This window comes from Anolis carolinensis, chromosome 5 (assembly GCF_035594765.1).
Source record: "Anolis carolinensis isolate JA03-04 chromosome 5, rAnoCar3.1.pri, whole genome shotgun sequence".
NCBI lineage: Eukaryota > Metazoa > Chordata > Lepidosauria > Squamata > Dactyloidae > Anolis > Anolis carolinensis.
In genome coordinates, this window is record NC_085845.1 from 151,223,700 (window position 1) to 151,247,021 (window position 23,322).

Below are 23,322 nucleotides of genomic sequence, written 5' to 3' on the forward strand. Positions count from 1 at the left end.
GTGCTTACTAAACAAGTGGCCTTATTTTGAAATGTACAAAGACTGGTGCAAAATAAGGTGATTGTACAGATAATTTTCAAATGATAATAGGACATTGTATTGGAACATTCAGTCTTTATATTGCAAAAAATATTGGGCATATGGAAGCATAGACCAGTTCCCGCTCCTATGAATTGAAGCATAGTAAGTTGTAGGATATTAACTCAAACATACATAACATAGGATTGTCTATTCTGATTCATAGCAGCTTTCTAGGCCTCCTAGAATGCATCTACGATTCTACACTGTTGAAATAATGAAATTTAACATGGCTTTAATTTCCATGGCTCCATGCTATGAAATAATGGGAGTTGTATTTTTACAGGGTCTTTAGCGTTCTCTGCCAAAGAATGCTGATGCCTCATCAAATTACAAATCCCAAGGTTCAACAGCACTAAGCCATGACAGTTGAAGTGGAATCAAACTACATTAATTCTACAGTACAGTTGCACCCTTAGATAGGAGTTTCTCGTATCACTGACTACTGGAAATGTCTATATTTGGAGATATTAAGAATTAACTGAGTCTTTCAATATGTAAAATGTTTTCTTTGTGATTTAGCTATTGGCTCTGCTCATTTAATCAAACACATTTTGGTAAAATATGAAGAAAGTACCCCCATCACTTACAAACCACTTTCTCCTCAAAAATGGGAGTCAATTAAATTAATGGATCACATGTAGGAAAAGTTGTCTCTTAAGTGATTTAGCTACAATATGATCAAATTAATTGTGATTTCATTAACATTCAATTACTTGGCTTATCCAGGTTTTTTAGTTCTTAGTAGTAGAACATTTTCCATACAGTCATTAAATACACCTTAGTTTAAAAATATATTTTAAGCTATGAAATATTTCTCAGTGCTAGCTATAATTTGTTAAAAGGATTCAGAGGAAATTATCTTCAAATGACCTTAGAACACAATACATTAATTTCAAATGCATGTTGCTCAAAAGAAGTTGGCACTAGAATATTTCCTTCTGTGTCTCTGTAGAGCTAGACCAACTTATAGGAATTGACTGACCCAATAATTCATTTAGTCAGCTTTGTGCAAGTTATCACATTAAGTTGTGCCATTTGGCTTGGGAAATGTTTACCTAGCAGCGATTCCTCCTTGACGAAGGTTAGACACTCTTGGTTTTCCATCTTTGTCAATGCCACCAGACACTGTAAGCCCCAAAGTAGTGCCTTCTTTCTTCATTAATTCCACTATTGTTGAGCCCTTGAATTCCTCTGTTGAAAGAGAATGACAATCAATGTAAAACTTTTAAATAGTATCTAAGCTGTTAGTGTTTATTTGTTTGTTGTTTTAGTAAAAGAACAAATAGTACTAGAAAAGCTTGCTTGGTTTGCTTAGGATCAATATCATTCCACACAGCAAAAGGCACCATTAGCTGATAAAGTATTTCTTTACTGGACCATAGATTACAAATAGTGAAGAAGATTCTAGGCCACAGACATGTATTCTGTAATAAATGTTTTAGTTTTTAAAGTGCTACCTGACTATTTGTTTCCATTGGTATAATTCTGGATACTCTAAAAGTTGTTGTGTGTCTTAAGATGTTTTTAACTAATGGCGACCCTAAGGCAAACCTGTCATGGGGTTCTCTTGGCATGATTTGTTTGGAGAAGGGATGGCTAAGATAGTGTGACTTGCCTGAAGTAATAGGCATCTATGGCTGAGCAGGGATTTGGACCACTGTCACTAAAATAATAGTCCAGTGTTCAAACCACTATACCACACTGGCTATGTCTTAAAAGACTTAGAACTAATTCTTCTGTTAGAAATTCAGTCCTACAGCTGTAAGAAGCAGAAAGATGATTTAGCTCTGTTACCAGATCAGAAATCTGTCTCCCTTGTGCAAAGCTTGCCAAAAGGAAAAGCTTGTATCTTAAGACCACAATCCAGCATAGAGCTAAATGTACTTAAGCCTACTGAACTCAGTGAATGTAAGTGTGCTTAACTCTGGATTTGACTATGACCCTAGAATTTACCATCTGGGTTTGGAGTACCTGGCAGTTTATGATATGAAATATCTCCCTGACAAAAATTAAAATACTGTCATATAATTCATTTGGACAATGATTTTCTTCATGAATTGTATCTAAAGCAAATGTATTCTTAGCTAGACCTTTGTATTTTAGCACTTTGAAATCATTAAAGTCCCACTTGTTTTAAACTATAATGTGCATGTTGATGGTTAATTTGATGTTCTGTCCCCATTAGAAGGGTTTCTAAATCGGGAATGGAAAATTTTCTGGGTTTCCAATTTCCACCCTTCCTCACCAATGGCCTATGATGGTTAAGGCAGATAGGGATTGCAGAATGAAATCTGCTAACATGTTTTATCTTATTGATGCACTTCTGAAGATGTTTATTCTGATGCAAATCCTTTTGCATTTGAAAGACTTCATTCCAGGATAACCAAGAGAGGATTTATCCTTGCAGAAATCTTTTAACATGTATAATACACATCTGCATTTATTCAGTTACATATGTGATTATAGAGATGGTAATAACACATGGAAAGCACCACTTTCAGAAGCACAGATGCAATGTATGTGCTATGAGGAGAATAGTTGTTTGGATCTAGGCTCTAAACCTGGATCCCTAAACATGCTTACTAAATTGTGAGCTCCATTCAAGAAGGAGGAGTCTATCTGAATTTTTTAAGGATAGACTTTTATGAAACTGCACTTTTTTTAGTCATGTTTAAGAAAATGAATATTAGAGTAAATAGACAATCTATTTGTTGTTGTGTGCATTTAGCCATTTCTGGCTTACGGCAACTGTATCACAGAGTGAAGGTTGAGTAGGCAATTAACCTGGTCTCCAGAGTCATGATTCAACACTCAAACCACTACAAAAAATGCAAATTGTTATGAAATGTATGTAGTAGGAAATATGTGCATCTGTTAGAATCTGAGAACTGCACATATGAACTTAACAGCAAGGATTTTTCAAGCTGGCACCCTTGTGCTCACGTCCTTTCTTTTCTCTTAACAGGTTTGGTAAGAAATGACAAAAGAAATTGAATCTTGGTGTCCTTGAAATTCTCTGTGATAAACCAGACTCACTAAATTCTTATTTTGTTAGTTTTTCTGCAACGTTTTCATCTTCACTGTGAACAACCACATCTGTTTCTTCATTAGAGCTACTCTAGGGAAGCATTAATAACCCCTGCTTAAGACTGCAATCCTATACACTCTTATGTGGAAGTAAGTCTTATTTATATCTGTTGCACTTACTTCTGAAAAAATAAAGACAAGGTGAGGATATTCACATGAAGTTTGCTTCTAAAATACTGCTATAACACCAGTGTACAAGAGGGAGTCAATGTAATAATCTCATCTGTAGCTCACTGTGGTATCTACTTATATTTATGTTCAGAAGTAGCACACCATGCAATTGTCTGTCAAAGAAAGAGAGATGCTCCATAGTAAAAGAGTAAGGATGACATGGCAGAATCAATCTTTCAAATGCACAGGTTTTCACATTTCCCCATATGACACATTTACAAAGCTAAAAGGATGTTACGACCTTTCCCACCTTGTCCATCACATTTATATTGTTTTGTTCCTTGATGGAATGACAATGGCGAGAATGACAACAACAACAATGATGCTGACAACAATGATTTTAGATTAGAGTTACCATGAAAAGAACAAGCAACTTCACGAATGTAATCTTTCCTCCATGGAGAGGTAGTTAGACCAAAAGATGTCTGAATCGATACAGCTACTTTGAAAATTGAGGGGGGGGGGTCTCAAGTATCCCCCCACTTCTGTTGTAATGTTTTAATTTGGAGGACTTGTAGGCCCCATCTATTGAACAACACAGCTATCACCACATCTGAAGTCAGAACATTCAAAGTGACACACTACAACAAGAATGGGAAATAACCTCAAGACTGCCAAGGGTTTTTTTTTATGAGTCTGTGTTTGTAGAAATCTGTCCTTATCCTATCCATTTCTCTTTTCTAAAATCCAGCTACTCTGCTGTTCTCAGTCTGTACACATTTATTGTTGAGTGCCTTCAAATAGTTTTTAACTTATAATGATCCTTATGAAAATCTACCATGGGTATTTTCTGGGTCAGAGAGCATGCAACTCAACCAAGGACCATGGCTGAGTGCAGAATTGAACCCTGGTCTCCAGAGCCACATCCAACACTCAAACCACTGAACCATGCTGGCTCTCTGTACATATTTACAAAACATTTTATCTATCCACTTTTTACTTCTTTATTGCACAACTGTCCTAATGTCACATGCAATCACAACTGTGAAAGCTAAGAAACTTGTAAAACTTTGTGAATGTGGTAGAATTCTTTCTCTCCTATCTTATTTTTTTCTGACAAGATTCCACAACTTTTTTTTATACCAATTCAGTTTTCTGATTTGAAATAAAACCCTTGTCTTTAAAACCCTGGGACCTATTGCAACTTTGCTCCTCTTTGATCCAGTGCTTGGAAAACATCCCATAACATACAAACATTGCGTATCTCAGGTTATAGGTTGGCTCTCTTGCTTGTTTATTTATTTTTAACATGTTGTAGCTGGAAATACTGCAGGTCCTGAGAATAAGCCCACAAATTGATATAGTAGTAGTACTGTATTATTCATATAGTGGCGTATTAAGCATACTAGGACAGCATTCTAAATATCTCAGTAGTATTATATAATTTTTGTTTTGGTCTGGGATGTATTTGTGTGTTTTTTTAACCTGAAAGCACGATATTTTATTGAAAAACCTCACATAATTCCAGTATAGAAATAAATTTATGGTCTAAAAACATTCAGGGAGATAGACCAAAAGACACATTTCAGGAAAAAAGATGGTATTCTCTAGCAAACCATACTCAATGCAGATAGTAATTTTCTTCCAAAGATAAAGTTATTTTCCACCAAAGAGAACACAGATAAAGAGTATTTTCTAGCTTGGAAAGCATTATGTGTTCACTTGGAAAAGGAAAAATATATTAACCAAGCAAATGTCATGAGAGAAAACTTAAATTATGATTCTTTTCTACATAGGTCTGATGCTATATCAACTAATATTTGATTATAAGACCAGACAAATAGTATGTCTGGGATTTTAATTCTTTGAATTCAAGGCAGGAATGTAACCAAGAGGTGAAAATGAGGGCATAACCCTCCCCAAATACGAATTCTTCCTCCAAATGAAATCTTCCTTCAGTCACCAAATTTATAGCATTGCAGTGAGTAAGAAACTGAAAATTGTTCATATATATGACTTTTATATTTGTTCTGTTCACCTTCCCTTGGTTATTTGCTTGCCCCTTTCTTTTGGAAGCCTAAACCGTCTTTCAAATGAAAATCTGATTATTTAAATTACTGTAATATTAGGAATTTGGGTACTGAAGACAAATTTCATTTAGAATGCAATTTCCTCTTGCTTTGGTTTTTTCCCTGATTCAAGATTTAAAGGTTTGTAGGAAGTCACCTTTAATCAAGTCAGGATGCTGTCCTACCCAATTCAAATGCAAAAAGTGTGTGGTTATAGGGCACAGGTGTTAAACGCAAGGAGCGTGAATCCATCATTTTATGTGGCCAGTCTTTCAATGCCAGGAAAACACAATTACATTTATACAGTCTTACAATGACAACTTGCTCTTTGGATCTGGTTCCATATTCAGGCATTGGCAAACTTTGGCCCTCAAGGTGTTTTGGACTTCAGCTCCCAAAAATCCCAGCTAGCTTACCGGCTATTAGGAATTGTGGGAGTTGAAGTCCAAAACATCTGGAGGGCCAAAGTCTGCCCATGGCTAATGATGTGCAGAAGCTTTCCAGGATTTCATCTAGGGCAGTGGTTCTCAACCTGGGGGTCACCAGATGTTTTTGGCCTTCAACTCCCAGAAAGCCTAACAGCTGGTAAACTGGTAAACAGCTGGTAAACAGCCAAAAACACCTGGGGACCCCAAGTTGAGAACCACTGATCTGGGGACACCCCTCAGCCCTGTGGAAATTGAAATTGACCTTCCTCCTACACATTTTGTGCTTGCCTTTCAGTACTTTTATTTATTTACTAAGAAAAAAAGGTTGATTAAAATTCCTTAGAATACTTCGAAATAAAACAAAAGTTAATGTACATTAAAAGAATCTCAGAATTTCTAAAGATCCTAGTAACCTATCAAATTTTTTAATGTAGAAGGGTTTGTCACTCAAATATGTTCAAAGACATTTATAAATACTGTAGGGAGAAAAATCTGGAATGTAGGTTTTTTCACCTGTGTTTATCAGTCAGTCTCTTCATTTGTCCCCTGAAATTTGATATATGTATACTGAACTAATGACAGCGAAAAACACAGATGGGCGCATTCATTTGTACAAATTGATTTACTATCCAGACAGATATGATCACCGAACAAAGCACTTGGTATTAAAGATGTCTTTCTCATCAACTTAACTAAGAAATCGTAGTGGCTATGACATTGAAATGCCTATCAAACAATAAATATTGCCCCCTGCTCTCTGACACACACACATATTTGCACAAACAAACTTCCAATAATGTACAACTAGGATAAAAGGTAAGAACTGAGCCTATCTGGCACCACTGCTATTATATCCAGTTAATTCCAAGGATCTGTCTTTAACTCTGTCTTTTAAGTACCAAAACTGCAAGTTGCTTCTCGTGTGAGATAATTGGCCATCTGCAAGGACATTCCTCAGGGGACGCCCGGATGTTTGATGTTTGATCATCCTTGTGGGAGGCTTTTGTCATGTCCCCACATGGGGAGGTGGAGCTGACAGAGGGAGTTCACCCGCTCTCCCCGGATTCAAACAGCTGACCTGTCAGTCAGCAATCCTGCCTGCAAAAGGGTTTAACCCACTGCACCACTAGGGGCTCCTTCCCAAATAGTTGATTTTTATAAAAGAAAATGAGAATACAGTTGATTACAGGGTAGCAACATTTATTTTCTACTCCACATGAATATGCAGTGATTCACTGAAAGCACAGCCAATTTTAAGATGTCTTTCAGAATGGAGGGAGGAGGAAAAGGAGGAGATTTAGAAGGTCAGACACTGAATATTTAATCCTAATTTCCTCACTCAAAAAATTCATTCCACTTGAACTTGCTTTCCCCAAGTCTTGTAACATGCCTCTCTTCTTGCAATTCTAGCATTTAATATGCAAATGAAAATCCGCCAGTACTCTTGTGGGGCCATTCTGCTTAGAATAGAAAAATATTTCCATGCACCAAAGACACAACAATTCTCCTTTAATAAGCAGAAATTTTGATGGTACCTGGTCAGCCTACCCACCAATATTTCATAGATGAAAACCAAGACACATGTGGCCGAGCAATATTCGAGTGTGATCAATTTGGCAAAAGTTATTAATAAGGGAGAATACACAAGCTAAGTGAGGCTACAGCAGTTTGCTTTTTTCCTGAGCTTAATAGGAAAGACAAGACTCTGTCCCTTCTGCTCTTTTTTCATTAACAAACTTAGATGAGTGCAAACCTTTGCACTTTGTACATAGCTTACAGTGGCTGAATCAAGCAGAGGTGGAAAAAAGCAGGAGGAGGGGGAGAGTCAAATTGGAACATTTTAAAAGCACCCCCAAAATTAAGATGAAAAGTGATTAATTGGGACTGTCCCTACAGAATCAGGACAGCTGGAGGGTATGAATCAAGTGAGATTTACTGAACTATTTGGACCTGCCATCTTTTCCCCACATGTGCACACATTTTCATTTTAAGTTAATGTTTATGTATACTATCAATGATCTTTAAAACGATTGTAAGCCAAACATGATGAATTTCTATTGATTTTCATTTGTGTGCTCAGGGCAAATGCTCCTCTGTGATACAAAGCATACACAACACAATATAAAAAAAGGTTACATTTTTTTGGTTATAGCTGTAAATAAGGTTGTTCAAATAACATGGGTCACAAATCCTGACCAACCTGCCTGTTGGTCTATTAGCCCAGTGTTTTAGCTCACTGACAGAACTCTTGAGATGACAGGAAAGGAACCGCATGTCCCCATGTCCCCAAGTGAAAGCCTCTGCTGCCATCAAGAGGTGCCACAAAGGCATGTGACCCCGAGGCTAAGGCCAGACTTCCTTCCATTACTCATACCCTGAGTCCTGTAAGGGGACCTCCTTACTGCTACCAAAACCTAAGGGATACTGCTAACCCATGCCAAAAGCAACTCAAAGTTGTGAAAGAAGATTTTTGACTTTATCACATGGGTTTTCAGACCAGTCATAGGATGCTAAAAGCACAGTTCCTCGATGGAGTCCCCTGGATCCCATCAAACGACACATAGCTGCTTCCAACAGGGCTCCATCCAGGAACTCTGTTCTCAATGTCCTATGGTGGAGCAAGGAGAACTCGGGAGGTTTCCTGTGTTCTCATTGCTAGCAATGGGGATAGCGTGGGGAAGCTGGGCAACGACGATTTACCCCATGTGATGAGGAAGGCGACACTACAAATGATGTGGGGCATAAAGCGACAGGTTCCCCACTGCCACAATGCCCAGTGCACACACACACCCCAGGCACCCAAGGTAACCAAATGGGATGAGATCTGTAGTATCACATGAATTCATTGATACACAGGGAGAATGTACAGAATGGTGCTCTGCAAGTGACTGCTAAGAGCTCACTTGGGCAGTTGCTTAAATACATACAGGATGCTACAGAATTTTCTATTAGGTTGTTGGGTGGAGGGGATGGGACTGAGGAGTAACACACAAGTCAAGGAAGGCTTAATAATAATAAATTTATTTTTGTATGCCGCCTCCATCTCCCCAGCTGGGGACTCGGGGCGGCTCACACGGGGATCAAGCCCAATATAACCACATAAAATCATAAAATAACAATTTAGACATCAGACAACACAATTTAAAAATAATTTAAACAAGTCATAGTTAAAATCGACATAGTTAAAATGTTAAACAATCATCCAGGCATTAAAGGTCCAATATAGGATAACATCTGGGCGATAATCAAAACTGATTTAGGGAGTGTCGATTACAAATAGGACATACATCAAATAGATATAACAGGTAGGGAAGTTAAATCTGAATGGGAATCAAACTAAAAAGTAAGCAGGGCAAGTTTCAGTGTAGATATGGACCAGGTTATAACGGACTTGTCTACTCAAAAGCACAACAGAACAGCCATGTTTTTAATTGCTTCCGGAAGACAGTAAGGGTTGGTGCTAACCTAATCTCCCTGGGAATTCCAGAGCTAGGGAGCCACCGCAGATAAGGCTCTCTCCCGCGTCCCCACCAACCGCATTTGCGAAGGGGGAGGAAGCGAGAGAAGACTTAAGGGACTCACCAGTCAGAAAGCTAGATGGAAACACTAGCTTCTGTCTCCAACAAAAACAGAAAGAGGCACAGATATTTCCCAATGCTGCCTAGAAACAATTTAGTCCGGTGCCACTTTGTGACTAAACCATATAATGGCATTACCCATACTATATCTAATCACCATATATGAGAAGCAAAGGGTCAATCAATATTTATTGTTCATCACATTTTTCAACATATTTAACAACGTTTAATAAAAACATTGGATCAAGAAAAAACCAGACTTAAAATGGAAAACACTGAAAATTAGAAATAAAGAGACAGAAAGAAGAAAATAAATACCTCTAAATTAGTTACATTGCCAGGAAGATCAACAGTAACACACTGCCAAAGTCCACATGACAAGTACAGATGAAATTAATTAATACAGGCTGGGATTATCGTTTCAAGATTAACTTTAGGAATACAATAACTAAGTTTAGAGGGTTAGCGGAAATTAGATACATCTTAGGCATGTCGACCAAATTGGATAGTTAGCGAAGTCAGCAATAAAAGTCCCTCTCTCTCAATTTATCACTGGGCAAAATAGATGTCTACATGGAAATAATACATCTTGGGTCATTTATTACATGGTTGAAACAATCATCTGTCTGTCTTGTGTAGTAAAAGATTCTACCCACAGAATCTACATAACATGAGGTAGCTGTGGAAACATTTTGTAATGTGTTTGTGCAGGCTGAATTATATTAATAATAGTTGTTTATATGATGGAAATGAACATCATTTGCAAAGAACATCATTAGTAAAATGGGGAAATAGCCTGTTTTATTGCCTTTTTTATTATAGCCATTTTCCTATGGCACAGTTAAATGGAAGTGTATTACACCTGTTCACATCACTTTTAATGTCTTTGAGTGAATCCTGATTTATTTCTGAAACAGCTGAAATCTTTGATTCGATTTTTATGCTTAATCAACTCATTAAAATGGTGAATAGCTTTTTATATAATTCACAGGGGTATTGTTTTCTGACACTCTACTTCCTTTTTTTTAATGATAACTTTCATGCTTCTGTACTTCCAAGTTACATATGATTTTGAGTTTTACATTAAAAATATATCTTTATCTCATGCCACTGGTGGGGTTTGGTTCCAGGATCCCCATCCCCCTCTAATCAAAATCTATGGATGCTCAAGTCCATGTAAAATGATATATAAAATGGCAAAATCAAGACTTGCTTTTTGGATTTAAAAAATCAAGTTTTTGATAACTGAATCTGTGGTTACATAATCTGTGGAAAAGGAGAGCTGACTGTATTCCATCCTCCTTATGTTGCAAGACTATAACATTCAGTAGCCTGAGTCAGCATAGCCATGATGAGGAATGATGAGAGGTGCAGTTCAACATCAAATTAATTTAATGGTATACTCACTGATGACAATTTTTTAGGCTTTTGTCTTTCTTGCATCATATCTAATTATTTATATCATTTAGCCTGACAAGGATTTCTGGGGAACCTGAAAGTTAGTATTTTCATGGAGTCTTGGTTAGTCCCATAAAAGTCCCTGGCCAAGTCTGGATTCTTCCCGCCTACCCTATTGTTATTTGAACCAGCACTGCTACTTTTGTTTAATTTTTTAAAAAACACTTTGAAACTGGTCATTCTACTTCTTACTGTTAGCGCAGCAAGATTATAGAGTACTCAGCATCTCCACAGCCTATAGAAATCTCTTTGTTGGGTCTATTTAATAAATGTCTTCCATTTAATTTCTGATGTGGCAGTCAAGACTCCCCCATGTAAAGCCAATTTGGGGCCAATTCACATGACCAGCTTAATGTGGTAACTTATCAAGTGATAAGCTTATCTGACTTAGCTTTCTTACAACTGAGGAGCACTGCATTTGTGTGATAAGGTTCTATCTGTGACAAGCTATTGTACTAGTTATCACATAAAAAGCACAGTGTGCAAATGGAGGTAGCATGTCATTAGATCGGATCAATTTCTAATGCGTCCTGACTTATTTCATACTAGTGGCAAACAGGGGAAAAGCTGCTACCAATCAGCAATATAGTATTAACCTTAATTTGCAAAGATTAGAAATGTTAATATGAGATTTAAAGGGGTTGTGGTGGGCGAATAGGTACTTGGTTCACATAACACACACACACACACTATACGTAATACTCTTTTTTCTAAAAATATCATTTTCCCAGTAATGTTCCACAAAAGCATTAGAAGATTCTTCTCTATACATTTTGCATCTAAATTGTACACCTGTCTTTATAAAACTTCAGTTCTGAGCTATTATCATATTTTAAGTCAAATGGAAAAAGTCAGGCCCAACCCTAAATCTCAGTTCGTTGGGTTTGACAGAACAGCCACCTGAAAATAACAGTAGAATGTACACTGAATATAATGTCTTTTATAGTTATTGGTTGTGGAGAATGTATATATCAGAGGCCTTTAAGAACAAGCACATGGAAATGATCAAGCAGCATTTTAAAGCATTTATTTTCCAGCATTTCCCACCCTGTAAATTATACTTCTCATCTATATCAGCAGTTAATCACAGATTCTTGAAGCCCTGCAGGTGGATTCTGAAGCTCAGCCACATGTAATGAAAATAGGATATTACCAAATGCCCTTTGTGAAACTTCTAACATTTCCAGCTGTATAATTAAACAGAGTTCTTGAATACCTTCAAGTCATTTCCAAATTAAAGTGACCCTAAGGTTATTCTATAACAAGGTTTTCTTGGCAAAAAGAATTTCAGGGTGTTTGCCACTTTCTTTGTTTGAGCTGAGAGAGTATGACCTGTTCAACTGGATTTCAATAACTGAGTGCGCTTTCAAACCCTGGATTCCTAAAGTCCTAAAGCATAATTCAAATCACTAAACCACACTGGCTCATAACCGAATTTGGTACTACAATGAAAAGAAATGTTGATGGACTTCAACACTGATGGACTTCAACATGGACTTCAGAGAGGTTTGCCATTGATCTGGTTGAATGAATGCATGATCAAGTTCTGAATGTGAAGCTAAGTGATTACCTTAAAAGGAGAACATTTGATAAATGCATCAAAGGTTCACAGTAACCTTTCATTGACTTGACTATAACACGAAGGCATTAAAGCAGTGTTTCTCAATCTGGGGGTCAGGACCCTAGGGAGGTCGCAAGGGGGGTTTCAGAGGGGTCACTAAGATGATCAGAAAACACATATTTCTGATGGTCTTAGGAACCCAAATCCCTCCATGGGGGTTCTGTGTGGGAAGTTTGGCCTAATGTTTGTGGGGTTCAAGAGTCAATGCCCACAGCCCATCAAACCCTTCCAGTATTTCCTGTTGGTCATGGGAGTTCTGTGAGTGAAGTCTAGTTCAATTCCATCATTGGTGGAGTTCAGAATATTCTTTGATTGTAGGTGAACTATAAATCCCAGCAACTAGAACTCCCAAATGACAAAATCAATCCCCCCAACCCCATCAGTATTCATATTTGGGTGTATTGGGCATTTGTGCCAAATTTTATCCAGTAAATGGAAATACATCCTGTATATCAGATATTTACATTACAATTCATAACAGTAGCAAAATTACAGTTATGAAGTAGCAACAAAAATAATTTTATGGTTGGGAGGTCACCACACCATGAGGAACTGTATTAAGGGGTCATGGCATTAGGAGAGTTGAGAACCACTGCACTATAGCCATCAAATCACAAATACCACATCCTCCTATAAACAATCACTGAGGAACACACATGACAAATCTTTGTGTCTTCAAAGGCCAGGAGATCTTGATTAGAAGGGAAGACCTAACATTTATTCTTTCTAACAGGAACTCCAAACAAGGAGTTTTATTCCTATTAACAAGGCCAATGCCTACAAAAAAATACCGAATAATTAGCATATACTGGAAAGAGTTGGCTCTCCTGCAAACAGAACACTTTTCCCTTGCTATCATTAAGTATTACATTCATAATCTTTTTAAAAGAATGTCTCTGGAGATTAAAATATACATTTGGTCTACCGCCAAGTTGAAAAACATGAAGTCTCAATTTAAAAGTCTCAGAGAATCACGTTAATTACAATTTTAATGGAAGTTTTTTTTAAAAAAAGAAGAAGCCGAAAAGCTTCTGAAGATGAAATGGTTTATTAAAAAAACATTAAAACCAATTTTAAATAAAATCAAAATCCAATAGAACAAAGTAGTCCATCCCATTAAGATTCGGTAGTGTGTTAAATCATCCCCAACTATGACACCAGATATTCCAATCTAATAATTCAGAATTTGTTGATCTGAGTTGGATTTGTATTGGAAATTCCTCTGCAATGTTAGAAGAAAATAAAATTATTTTATGTATTTCCAATATCTCTTTTGCTTCATGTCTTTGGCAGTACTAGATTTTGAGAGGTTCTTGGGCAAGATGGCAGCAATGGGTCTCCTTGAAAAGGTGAAGGGTGCTATATATCTGTTAGATGTCACACTGAGCTATCCTTTTACAAAATCTCCCTTTTCCTAACAGAGAACCACCTTACATAACTAAAGTAAACAAAGGACGATACTCTTCTGTTCCTTTTAGCTCATCCTGTCCTGTCTTAAAAAGCATACTCAAGCTAGGTCAATGCTATAAAAGTATCACCACAAAGGCTTTTTGGTAAGGTCTGCAGCCCAGTTGGAAGGGTGCCCAGCAGCAGCGCAGAAACAGCAGAATAAATATTAGGTTTTGTTAATACATTTTATGATCCCATCCCTATTTTATGAACCTTCCAAAGAACTTTGATTTCAGTGTGGTGTTGATGCTATAGGTCATTTTATCATGTTCAGAGTGTTTTGATCTCGCTATATATTTTTGATAGCATCAAGCTTTTTCTATAAAGTAGGATTTGGAGGAAGGAACATCAATGGTTTAAAATAGGCAGATGACACCATACTGTTAACATAAAAAAGCAAAGATATGGAATTATTATTGAAGAAAGTCAAGGCATAAAGTGCAAATAAAATATTAGAAAACAAGGTACAGTTCCTTTATCTGGGCAGAGGCCAATAAGGGCGCTAGACAGAGAAGGACAGTCTATTTTATGGGGGTTTTGAAGAGGTAAAACCATTCCCCCTGTTTTCCTGTTATTCTTTCCCACCCATGTCGCCATCATAGAAACAACCCTTGTTTATGAAATGGGAAATGGGGAGAGGGAATAACCAGTAAAAATGGGAGAATGGTTTTCCTCCTTCATTTCCCTTCCATCCATAAAATGGACTATCTTTCTCTGTCTAGGTCCCCTTTTGGAGTGTGCCTGAATAATGAAACAGTACTGAAAACAAAAATAAAAACCACAGATTAATTACATAACTTCAAAATAGACAATGAAAAAATTGAAACAGTTCAAAATTTTCAATGCCTTGGCTCAATCATCAATCATAGTGGAGACTGGGGTCAAGAAATCAGAAGATCAGAACTTGGATAGCAGCTATGAAGGAACAACAACAACAACAACAAATCTTTATTTGTATCCTGATTTTCTCCCTAAACGGGATCTATAGTGGCTCACAACATTATATAAAAGACAATACAAAGCAATATACAGATGTAAAACAATAACTTATAAAACAAATTTACAATCAGAAATAAATAAACATTTTAAAAACATTTATATAATACAGTTATTGCAAGCTACTCAACAAGACAGATGGTAATGTTAGCGCAACTCAATAAAAGTTAGCCTTCCTCTCATTACAGCGAAGTGTCTTCATCAAACGCTTGTGCAAACAGGAAGGCCTTTAGCTGCTTTTTAAAAGATGTCAGTGAGAGGGCTGTTTCAACCTCCTTGGGGAGGGAGTCCCAAAGAGTTGGAGCGGCCACCAAGAAGGCCCTCTGTCTCATCGCCAAACCACATTTGCATGGGTAGCGGCAGCGAGAGGAAGGCCTCACTAGAAGATCTTAACGTTCGGGCAGGTTGGTATGAGGAGCTGCAGTCAGATAGGTAAGTGGGACCTGAACTTGTCAAGATCCCAAAATGTACAAATATATAATTAATACTAAAGTTAGGATGAACATTGCTATGGTATTTCCAATATCTATTTATGGCTGTGTAGCTGGACAGTGAAGAAAGCTGATAAAAACGAAACCAACTAATCTGAAATGTTGTGCTGGAAAAGAATTTTGTGGATACTGTAGACTGCTAAAAAGACAAATAAATGGGTCCTAGTACAAATCATCCCTGAACTTTCCTTGGAAACCAAAATTACTAAATTGAAGTTGTCATACTTTGGCCATATCATGAGAAGGCATAACTCAGTAGAAAGGACAGTAATGCCTGGTAAGAGAGAAGGTAGTATGAAAGAAGAATACTACATTACATATGAATAGACTCAAACAACGAAGCTGGATCTGAGTCCACAAGATGTGACTGTTGTGGATAGGATGATTTGCTTGTCTATAACTCATAGGGTTGCCATAAGTCTAAATTGTCTTGAAAATAACCAGTAGAACAACAAGCAGCCTTTCCATCAAAATAGGAAGAGAAGGAACCTGTTTGCTGGAGGAAAACAGGAACAACATAATGGGGATTAACCAATACCTTATGTGGGAGTGGGGAATCTAGTTCTCTAAGTACCTCTGGGGGTTTCCCGAAAGAACTTGTATATCCCGCAACATTCTTTTATATGATCATTTTTAGGTATACAAATACAGGTTACCCTATTTCAGAAACTTGCAGTTAGAAGGATAGACAGTAGACACAGAATTGGTATAGAAGAGGGAGTGCCTCCTATAAGTCATTGAACAACGTGACTCTCATATTACATCCACTACTATTAATTACACTCATATCTTAAAGAATAGTGGTTTTGGTGATGGCAGCTCATCAGCAGTTCAGGCAATTTATAAATAATGTCATATCATCTCATTATAGTGTATATAGTCAATAAAGGGAGAGCAAGGTACCTTTAGCCAGATGTGCTTATATTTATTTAATCATTCAGAGCATCACTGCATTATTATTTCTTCCCTCAACATAAGGCACTTTTTCATTTATAGTACTTTTTGAAAGTAGTGATAACCATAATACTTTCCAAATACAAGATCAAAGGAATTTTCTGGAAATATTAACAAATTATGGAAAATAGTTTTTAAGAGTGAAAAAGGAGTTAAGTTGAGTATGACCTTCTTGAAGGCTGGAAAATGCAAAGTCTAAATTATGCTACCTTTACAGAAAAGATTTGGAATAACTGCATTAGAATAGGCTGGTATATTGCATAAACATAGTATATAGCCTTTGGCTGTCAAAAATCTAGAAATGAGGAAAGCTGCACTGAATAAACACAATCAGCAGAGTTAATGATCTTGTTTATCACGGAACTTGAAGAACTTCTAATTTCCTGTTCTACACAAACTTTTCTCCTAGTACCATTCTAAACAAATTTTCATCAGTGCTGATACGTGAAAAAACAATTTGTTGAGAGACATAATTCATTGTTCGTTATCAACTCTTGCTTTTTATATGCTTGAGTTTCACTGATACCACCAGCAAAGGATACTAATATCAATTAAATAAATGTTTTGATATAAGCTGACCCATTTGGAGGTGGGAAGAGGGGAAGGAATGGGGGGTTTTCAAGGTGAAACTAATGTTCTATATTGAAAAGGGAAGTACAAACTAAATCTGTAACTTAGGTACAAAAACTGTAGTCACCTACATTGATTCATAGAATGTCAAGGTTTGTACTAGGATGTACTGTTAGCTGTATGATCCTTGTGGGATACCACATAGCAGCTTTTTTTTTGTGGAGCAGCTACCCCAAGCACCACCAGCTGGAACATGCCTGAGAAGTACAACTGGAACCACTGGAGCACAGTGCCTCTGATACCCAGCACACCCAGGCATTCCAGAAGGATACCATAGTTGATGATATCAAAAGCCGCAGAGAGGTTTAGAGGCACCAACAGGGACACACTCCCCTTGTCGATGTTGAGATGGAGATCATCCACTCAGATGACCATAGCAGTCTCAACTCCATATCTTGCTCTGAAGCCGGTTTGAAATGGGTCAAGGAAAAAGACCCATTTCAAAAGGGCCCATTTCTAAAAAAGATCAAGTCAGGAGCTACTGTGGTTTTTAGTTTTGAATAGATTTTTGCGGATTTTAACTGAATTTTTCAATATCAATGATATTTAATTCTGTTTTAATGTTTGTAGACTTTAAACTGTATTGAAATATTTTTAGTATAAGACACTTTGAATCTCCTTGTGGAGAGAGAAATTGGGGTATAAGTAAACATAATAATAGTAATCATCATAATATTTTTGTGGCTCCAGAAAACAGCCTTCTTCTCAGTCCAAATTGGCTGGTTTAGAGATGAACCTTTCTAGATTTTATAACTTTTAGGGGAGATTGGAGGAGGCTCAAGGAAAGGGCTTTCTCATTTGTTCTCAGTTTGTTTAACATGGTATTCCACTCTTGTGATCAGTTGCTGCTTTCAGGAAGGATGTGTAGCTGGCCACATCTTCTTGAGCTGTTTTTAAAAAACACATATAAAAGGATACCTCCATTAACAAAGCCTCCGACAAAGAAGGTTTTTTTACAAAGTCTTTTCGTGAAAGCCTATCCCAGTAGCTATCATGTTACTCTAATTTCCATTCTTCTGGTCTGGGATTAGGAATTTAGAGAGCAGCATTTAGAAATTTCAGCCAGAGAGCTCCACTGTTGCACCAACCTACAAGTCCCATGATTCCATAGGACAGAACAATAGCAGTTACACATTCTATTACAGGAAATATGCCCTCCATCAATATTTTCAAGGAGCTCTTCTAGTTCTTCCTACATATCATAAAGTTCTGCTTTATAGCATTTACATCCCCATTCCTTCCACCCGTAAGTAGGGCACTGGGAGGCCAAATGGGAACAGATGGAGCTGCAGATAAATAGACCAGGCAGAGCAAAAGTGATTGCAGTTCCATTACTGTATGTTGCCCTGGGCATGAGAGGTAGGCTAAAAAGACTTAGCTTTGGCAGGCTCCCTGGAATGCCAGTAAATTCCATGCGGTGGTTCTTGTGAACTGGATAAGGCTCTTAAAAAAGCCAGAAGCAAAGTTATTTATCACCATCTTTAAGTGAATAATTTCCTCCTTAATAAAGTAACAATCTACACAAAGCCCCCTCGAATATTTTTCTCTCTCTGCAATTTAAACAAGAGTTGAAATCATCATTAATCTGCCATAATAACTACACTTTCTTAAAATAGGTTTTTGCAAAGACATGCCCTGGTTGTTTATGGTGTCAGCAGTTTCCTCTGCTCTATCCAGTCATACAGGATTAGATTCATAGTCTACTTAGGCATTTGCTTAAATCTATTCTAATTCAAGAAAGACAGTTTACTCTAGCACTAATCTGAACAAGAATAAGCTGTTTTGACAAATACAGACCAAACATTGTAACCCAAAAAATTTATTTCTCATTTAGGACCAGGGTTTATTAACAACAGTACTGTTGACTATTATGAACCCTACACCAGAGTCTCCCTGTTGCTTAGTTCTTGTTTTGTAAACTGTTTTCAAGGCACATAATTTAAAGGCAGAGTTAATTGTATCATTAAAAGAAACAATACAGCCAAATCGTGATTCAACTTAACTGTGATAAGCTATGCCAAGAGAGAGAGAAAGAGCAATTTTTACAAATGTTTAAACTGCAATTTGGGTACAACCACACTGCACTTCGTTTTAATTAATTGCTGTTATTCTCAGCAGGTCCATATAGCCTTATGATAGAACCAGTCATTTGTGGACTTTGCACACTGAGATATCAATATAATGTAACAAATAAGGTGCCGGGTTGTTGTCACCTATAGTTACTTTTTCAAATTTCTTCGGTTTTTCTTTTCTTTTCGGAAGACACATCATGTTATTGAGCACTTAAGTGGTACTTTGGCATTTATGATGCCTTCCTGCATATTTCCATGATGTGTATAGTGCTGGCCACCAAATTTCAAAAAGAACTATGAAGTTGAGGAATAGGGTAGTCCAGGGCTTGAAATTTGAATTTTTTGGAGTTGCAACTCCCACATTCCACCATTCAGCATTGACTTGGCCGTGAGATGCTTCTATGCTCTGGGGTGGTCATATGTTTTACTTGGTGGAGAACGTCTATTTGTTTACTTGGAATATTTTAAAGCACATTAAATATTATGTATCTTTTTGTTAATAAACCTATTCTCAGAAAATTTTGTCCCTTACGTAGAGTACTGGATGAAATGATTCTGATTTTTTGGGAATTTCATATTTTAGAATTCTTCCATTTTTCACGAGGAGTCTATTAATTCTGGATTCAGTCTTTCTCCCTTTTGTTTAGGAGTTCGATATTCAATCTTGCTCTTTCACTTATACTCCCTTCTAACCTTGTTCCTTTAATATATGTCATTTCTCCAACTCCAGCCAAATCTGCAGGAACAACAGAGGTGATGAAACAGTGGGAGATCCCAGGAGAGCGAACCTGTGTGATTTATATCTGTGGTTCTACATTTCAGTTGCTCAGACTGGCTGAGACACATGCATACAGATGTGTAAGATGGCAGATACTCTCTGTACTAAAGTATTGCAGATATTACAGCTAAGAAGAAATATGCCCCATCAGTGCTGACACAAGGATATGTGAAATATTTGTCTGACACCAAACAGAATATCCTCATATATCTTTGCAAGAAATATCCATTGAAGCAAAGTAGCCACAAAATGGGAATAACTAATTCAAGGCAAAGCAAACAAACAAGAAAAGGCTTTTTACAACCTTTGGCAGCAAGTGATTGTTGTGACACGCTACTGAGCCTTTTTGTCATTTCAGTTCATCTCTCAGAGTACAGAAAGAGAGGCTACACTGAAAAAGATGCTTGATCTCTTTATGTCAATCGGGATAGAAAGCCATAATGGCATAGCATTGGATCAGGACAGCAGGAGATAAACTCAGTTCAGTCATGGAAACCTTGGGGCAGTCACATTCTCTCAGCCTGAGAAGAAGGAATAGCAAACCTTCTCTGAAGAAATCTTGACAGAATTGCCATAGTAAGACACATAACAAAAACAATGCAAATCAGAGCAACGATTTGCTTCTCTGAAGACCTTCCTGAAAGTTAGTTTTCTTGAGATAAAATTATTTAAAATTCAACATAAAATAACTTATGACAAAAGAGCATGAAAAAGGCTACATTGGAAGGGCCTGATCTCCTGGTTCCAATATTTTCAAATTCATTAGAAATGGCAAGATCATCCAGAAGTGAGTTTTCAAGAAGGAGATACAGAATTAGATCTACAACTGCAAAGAAAATACAAACTGATTGCTAGAATCTAAAAAGTATTACTAAAAAACCACAAAGGAAGATCAAGTAAAAGACCACATGATTAAAAGGGCACAAAAGATTGGACATAATATTGAAATGTACATGGGAATACATGTTGAAAAGGGGGATAAAATTCATCTGCCACCACGGCCTCCATGAGAATTTTTGTAATGATACCAGAACAACTATCTAAAATCCAACCAACCTAAGAGAAATAATATTTGTTAGAAATGTAATCCAACATTATTGAGAATGCAAGGTGCAGTTGCCTCTACCCATGATCATCAAGTTTCCTATCTTCTTTTCCATTCCTAATTTTTGTAAATAGAACAATATACTGAAAATAAATAAAAATAAGATAAAAAATGATGTCAGAAAAAAAGAAACAGGAAGGACTTGGCTACAAAATGTTATAGTGCTCTCGGGTTATAAAGTTGCATATTGTCTTTATAGCGTAACGGTTTTGATTAGTATACATATTCACAGGAAGCAGCTTTTTTGATCATACAAAGCATCACCTTCTCTATCCTACAACCCTCCACTGTCTCTTACTTTTTATCATTATCCTCTCACATGTGTTTGATGTTTGAAGGGGTTATTATTTTGTTACACCAGACTGGAGTTACATGAGTGCTGCGACAGCAAAAAATAGGAACAGCAGCGACATTGTGAATTGACAAGGAAGTCTCAGTCTTTTTGATGAACACTCTCTTATTCCTCATAAAGCCATTCTTTCTCTCTACTTCAAAGCATAAGATGTATCCGCAAAAGGTTAAGACCGTGATGAGACCATGTACTGTATTTCCCACTCAAGGGTCGTCTATGTGTGAGAGACATAAAGAAAGACATTGAAAGAATTGCTAATGGAACACCACACATTTTTAGAAGCTAGGTATGGATGAATCAGTCCATTTTGTATGCGCCTTTGCACTTCCACAAATCCACAATGCAGTTAGTCTGCATTGGGTGCGTTAAACATTCTTGCTCACAAAATCAATATATCTTTATCTGTTTTTTTCCTAAAATAATAATTCTCTAAATATCTGGAACCTTGAAAAATTTTGAATATATTTTAGCTAACTTAATTTTATACATTTTAAATAAATTATATCTTCAAATATGCTTTTGAATATAGCTTTGAAAAATAGGGAGAAGCGTAAATTCGGAAAGATAACCGTTTAATGATCCATGCATTAGTCTAGTAAATATACGAGTATATAGAATTGGTTTAATCTGACATCCAGAATGAATGAAATGAGTGCAATAATGTTCCCAATAATATATTGATAGCAAACTGATTAAATTTGCAGTAGATGGGAGCATTGTCATGTGAATCCATAAATGGTTTGAGCATAAATGCTGAAAGAGTCCTCATCAACGTCTGCACTTCAAACTGAAAGGAGGTCTTGAACAAAGTTTCCAGGGCTCTGTCCTAGGGATATTACTCTTCAACATTTTTATGAATGACTAGTCTCAGATGACGGGATGGAGAGAATCCTTATCAAGTTTGCAAATGACACAAATCTCAGAGAGTTGGCTAACTTGTTAGAATAGTAAAGGTAAAGGTTTTCCCCTGACATTAAGTTTAGTTGTGTCCGACTCGAGCTTGGTGCTCATCTCCATTTCTAAGCCGAAGAGCCAGTGTTGTCCGTAGACACCTCCAAGGTCATGTGGCCAGCATGACTGCATGGAGTGCCATTACCTTCCCGCTGGAGTGGTACCTATTGATCTACTCACATTTACATGTTTTCAAACTGCTAGGTTGGCAGAAGCTAACGGAAGCTCACCCCGCTCCCTGGATTCGAACCGCCAACATTTAGGTCACAAAAACCAAATGTACAGGAATATATCTGATTTTTCTATGATTCTGGGACTACAAAATATAGCTTTATCTGCCCCCTGTCTTCTAAAAAAAATGTCCAAAATATAGAAACATAAGCTGTTCATTTGCCAATATAAGGACCTATTATTCTCACATTGAGGATGCTCCGGGGCTGCATCAGAGCAGCTCAGGAGCCATTTACTCCAGATTAATCAGGTAGATATAAACATTCCCTTAAACATTACTTATTCCTAGCCAAACACACCCATATGGCACATTATGGAAACAATGATACAAATATGTTCAGTGGGAATCTGGATTGTAAAAAGAATGATGACATTTAGACATTTCTATTTTTGGAATAAGCAAATTCTTGCATTGCTTTTGGCAAATGCTTCCTTTTAATACACAGTCACGATTCACTAATCAGTCACTTGATGAGGTCTATGAGTTCCACACAGGAAGATGCCTTAGAAAGCATGAAAGGAGTCACTTGTAGATTTTTTTTAGCCATTCCTTATCGACCTAAATCTTCTTACTGCATGGCTATAATTAGGAGCAGAAATGAGAACTATGCCCTGTCTGAACAATTTGAGGTGATTTTCATATAAAGAGCAGGCAATACTTAACGAATTCAAAGAATCTCCTTCAAACTGTGGACTGAGAACTATTTAAAACTAAAAATAGCAATGTACCTGGAATACTCTGCCTCCTTACAGCCAATGCTCCTTCAGGTGGTTTTGACTGGTTTGCAGATTTAGTATATGGGCTCTCATCTGAAACACAGAAAATATTCAAAAGCTCAGTTTTAAGGTAAGCCATGTATTTCACCTGACTCCTCAAATG

The 23,322-nt window shown here is 37.0% G+C and overlaps 1 protein-coding gene across 12 annotated transcripts in view; it reads right to left on the reverse strand.

The window, feature by feature from the left end:
* grip1 (glutamate receptor interacting protein 1) overlaps nucleotides 1-23,322 on the reverse strand; it is a 444,940-nt gene that overhangs the window by 95,725 nt on the left and 325,893 nt on the right. For 9 of the 12 annotated variants that reach the window (XM_062982579.1, XM_062982576.1, XM_062982581.1 and 6 more), the window contains exons 2-3: nucleotides 23,172-23,252; nucleotides 1,137-1,272 (exon numbers count right to left, since the gene is read on the reverse strand). In XM_062982579.1, coding sequence (XP_062838649.1) covers nucleotides 1,137-1,272; nucleotides 23,172-23,252 — 217 coding nt within the window. The remainder of the gene's footprint in view (nucleotides 1-1,136; nucleotides 1,273-23,171; nucleotides 23,253-23,322) is intronic. The other 3 variants (XM_062982584.1, XM_062982580.1, XM_062982582.1) reach the window with 1 other exon arrangement.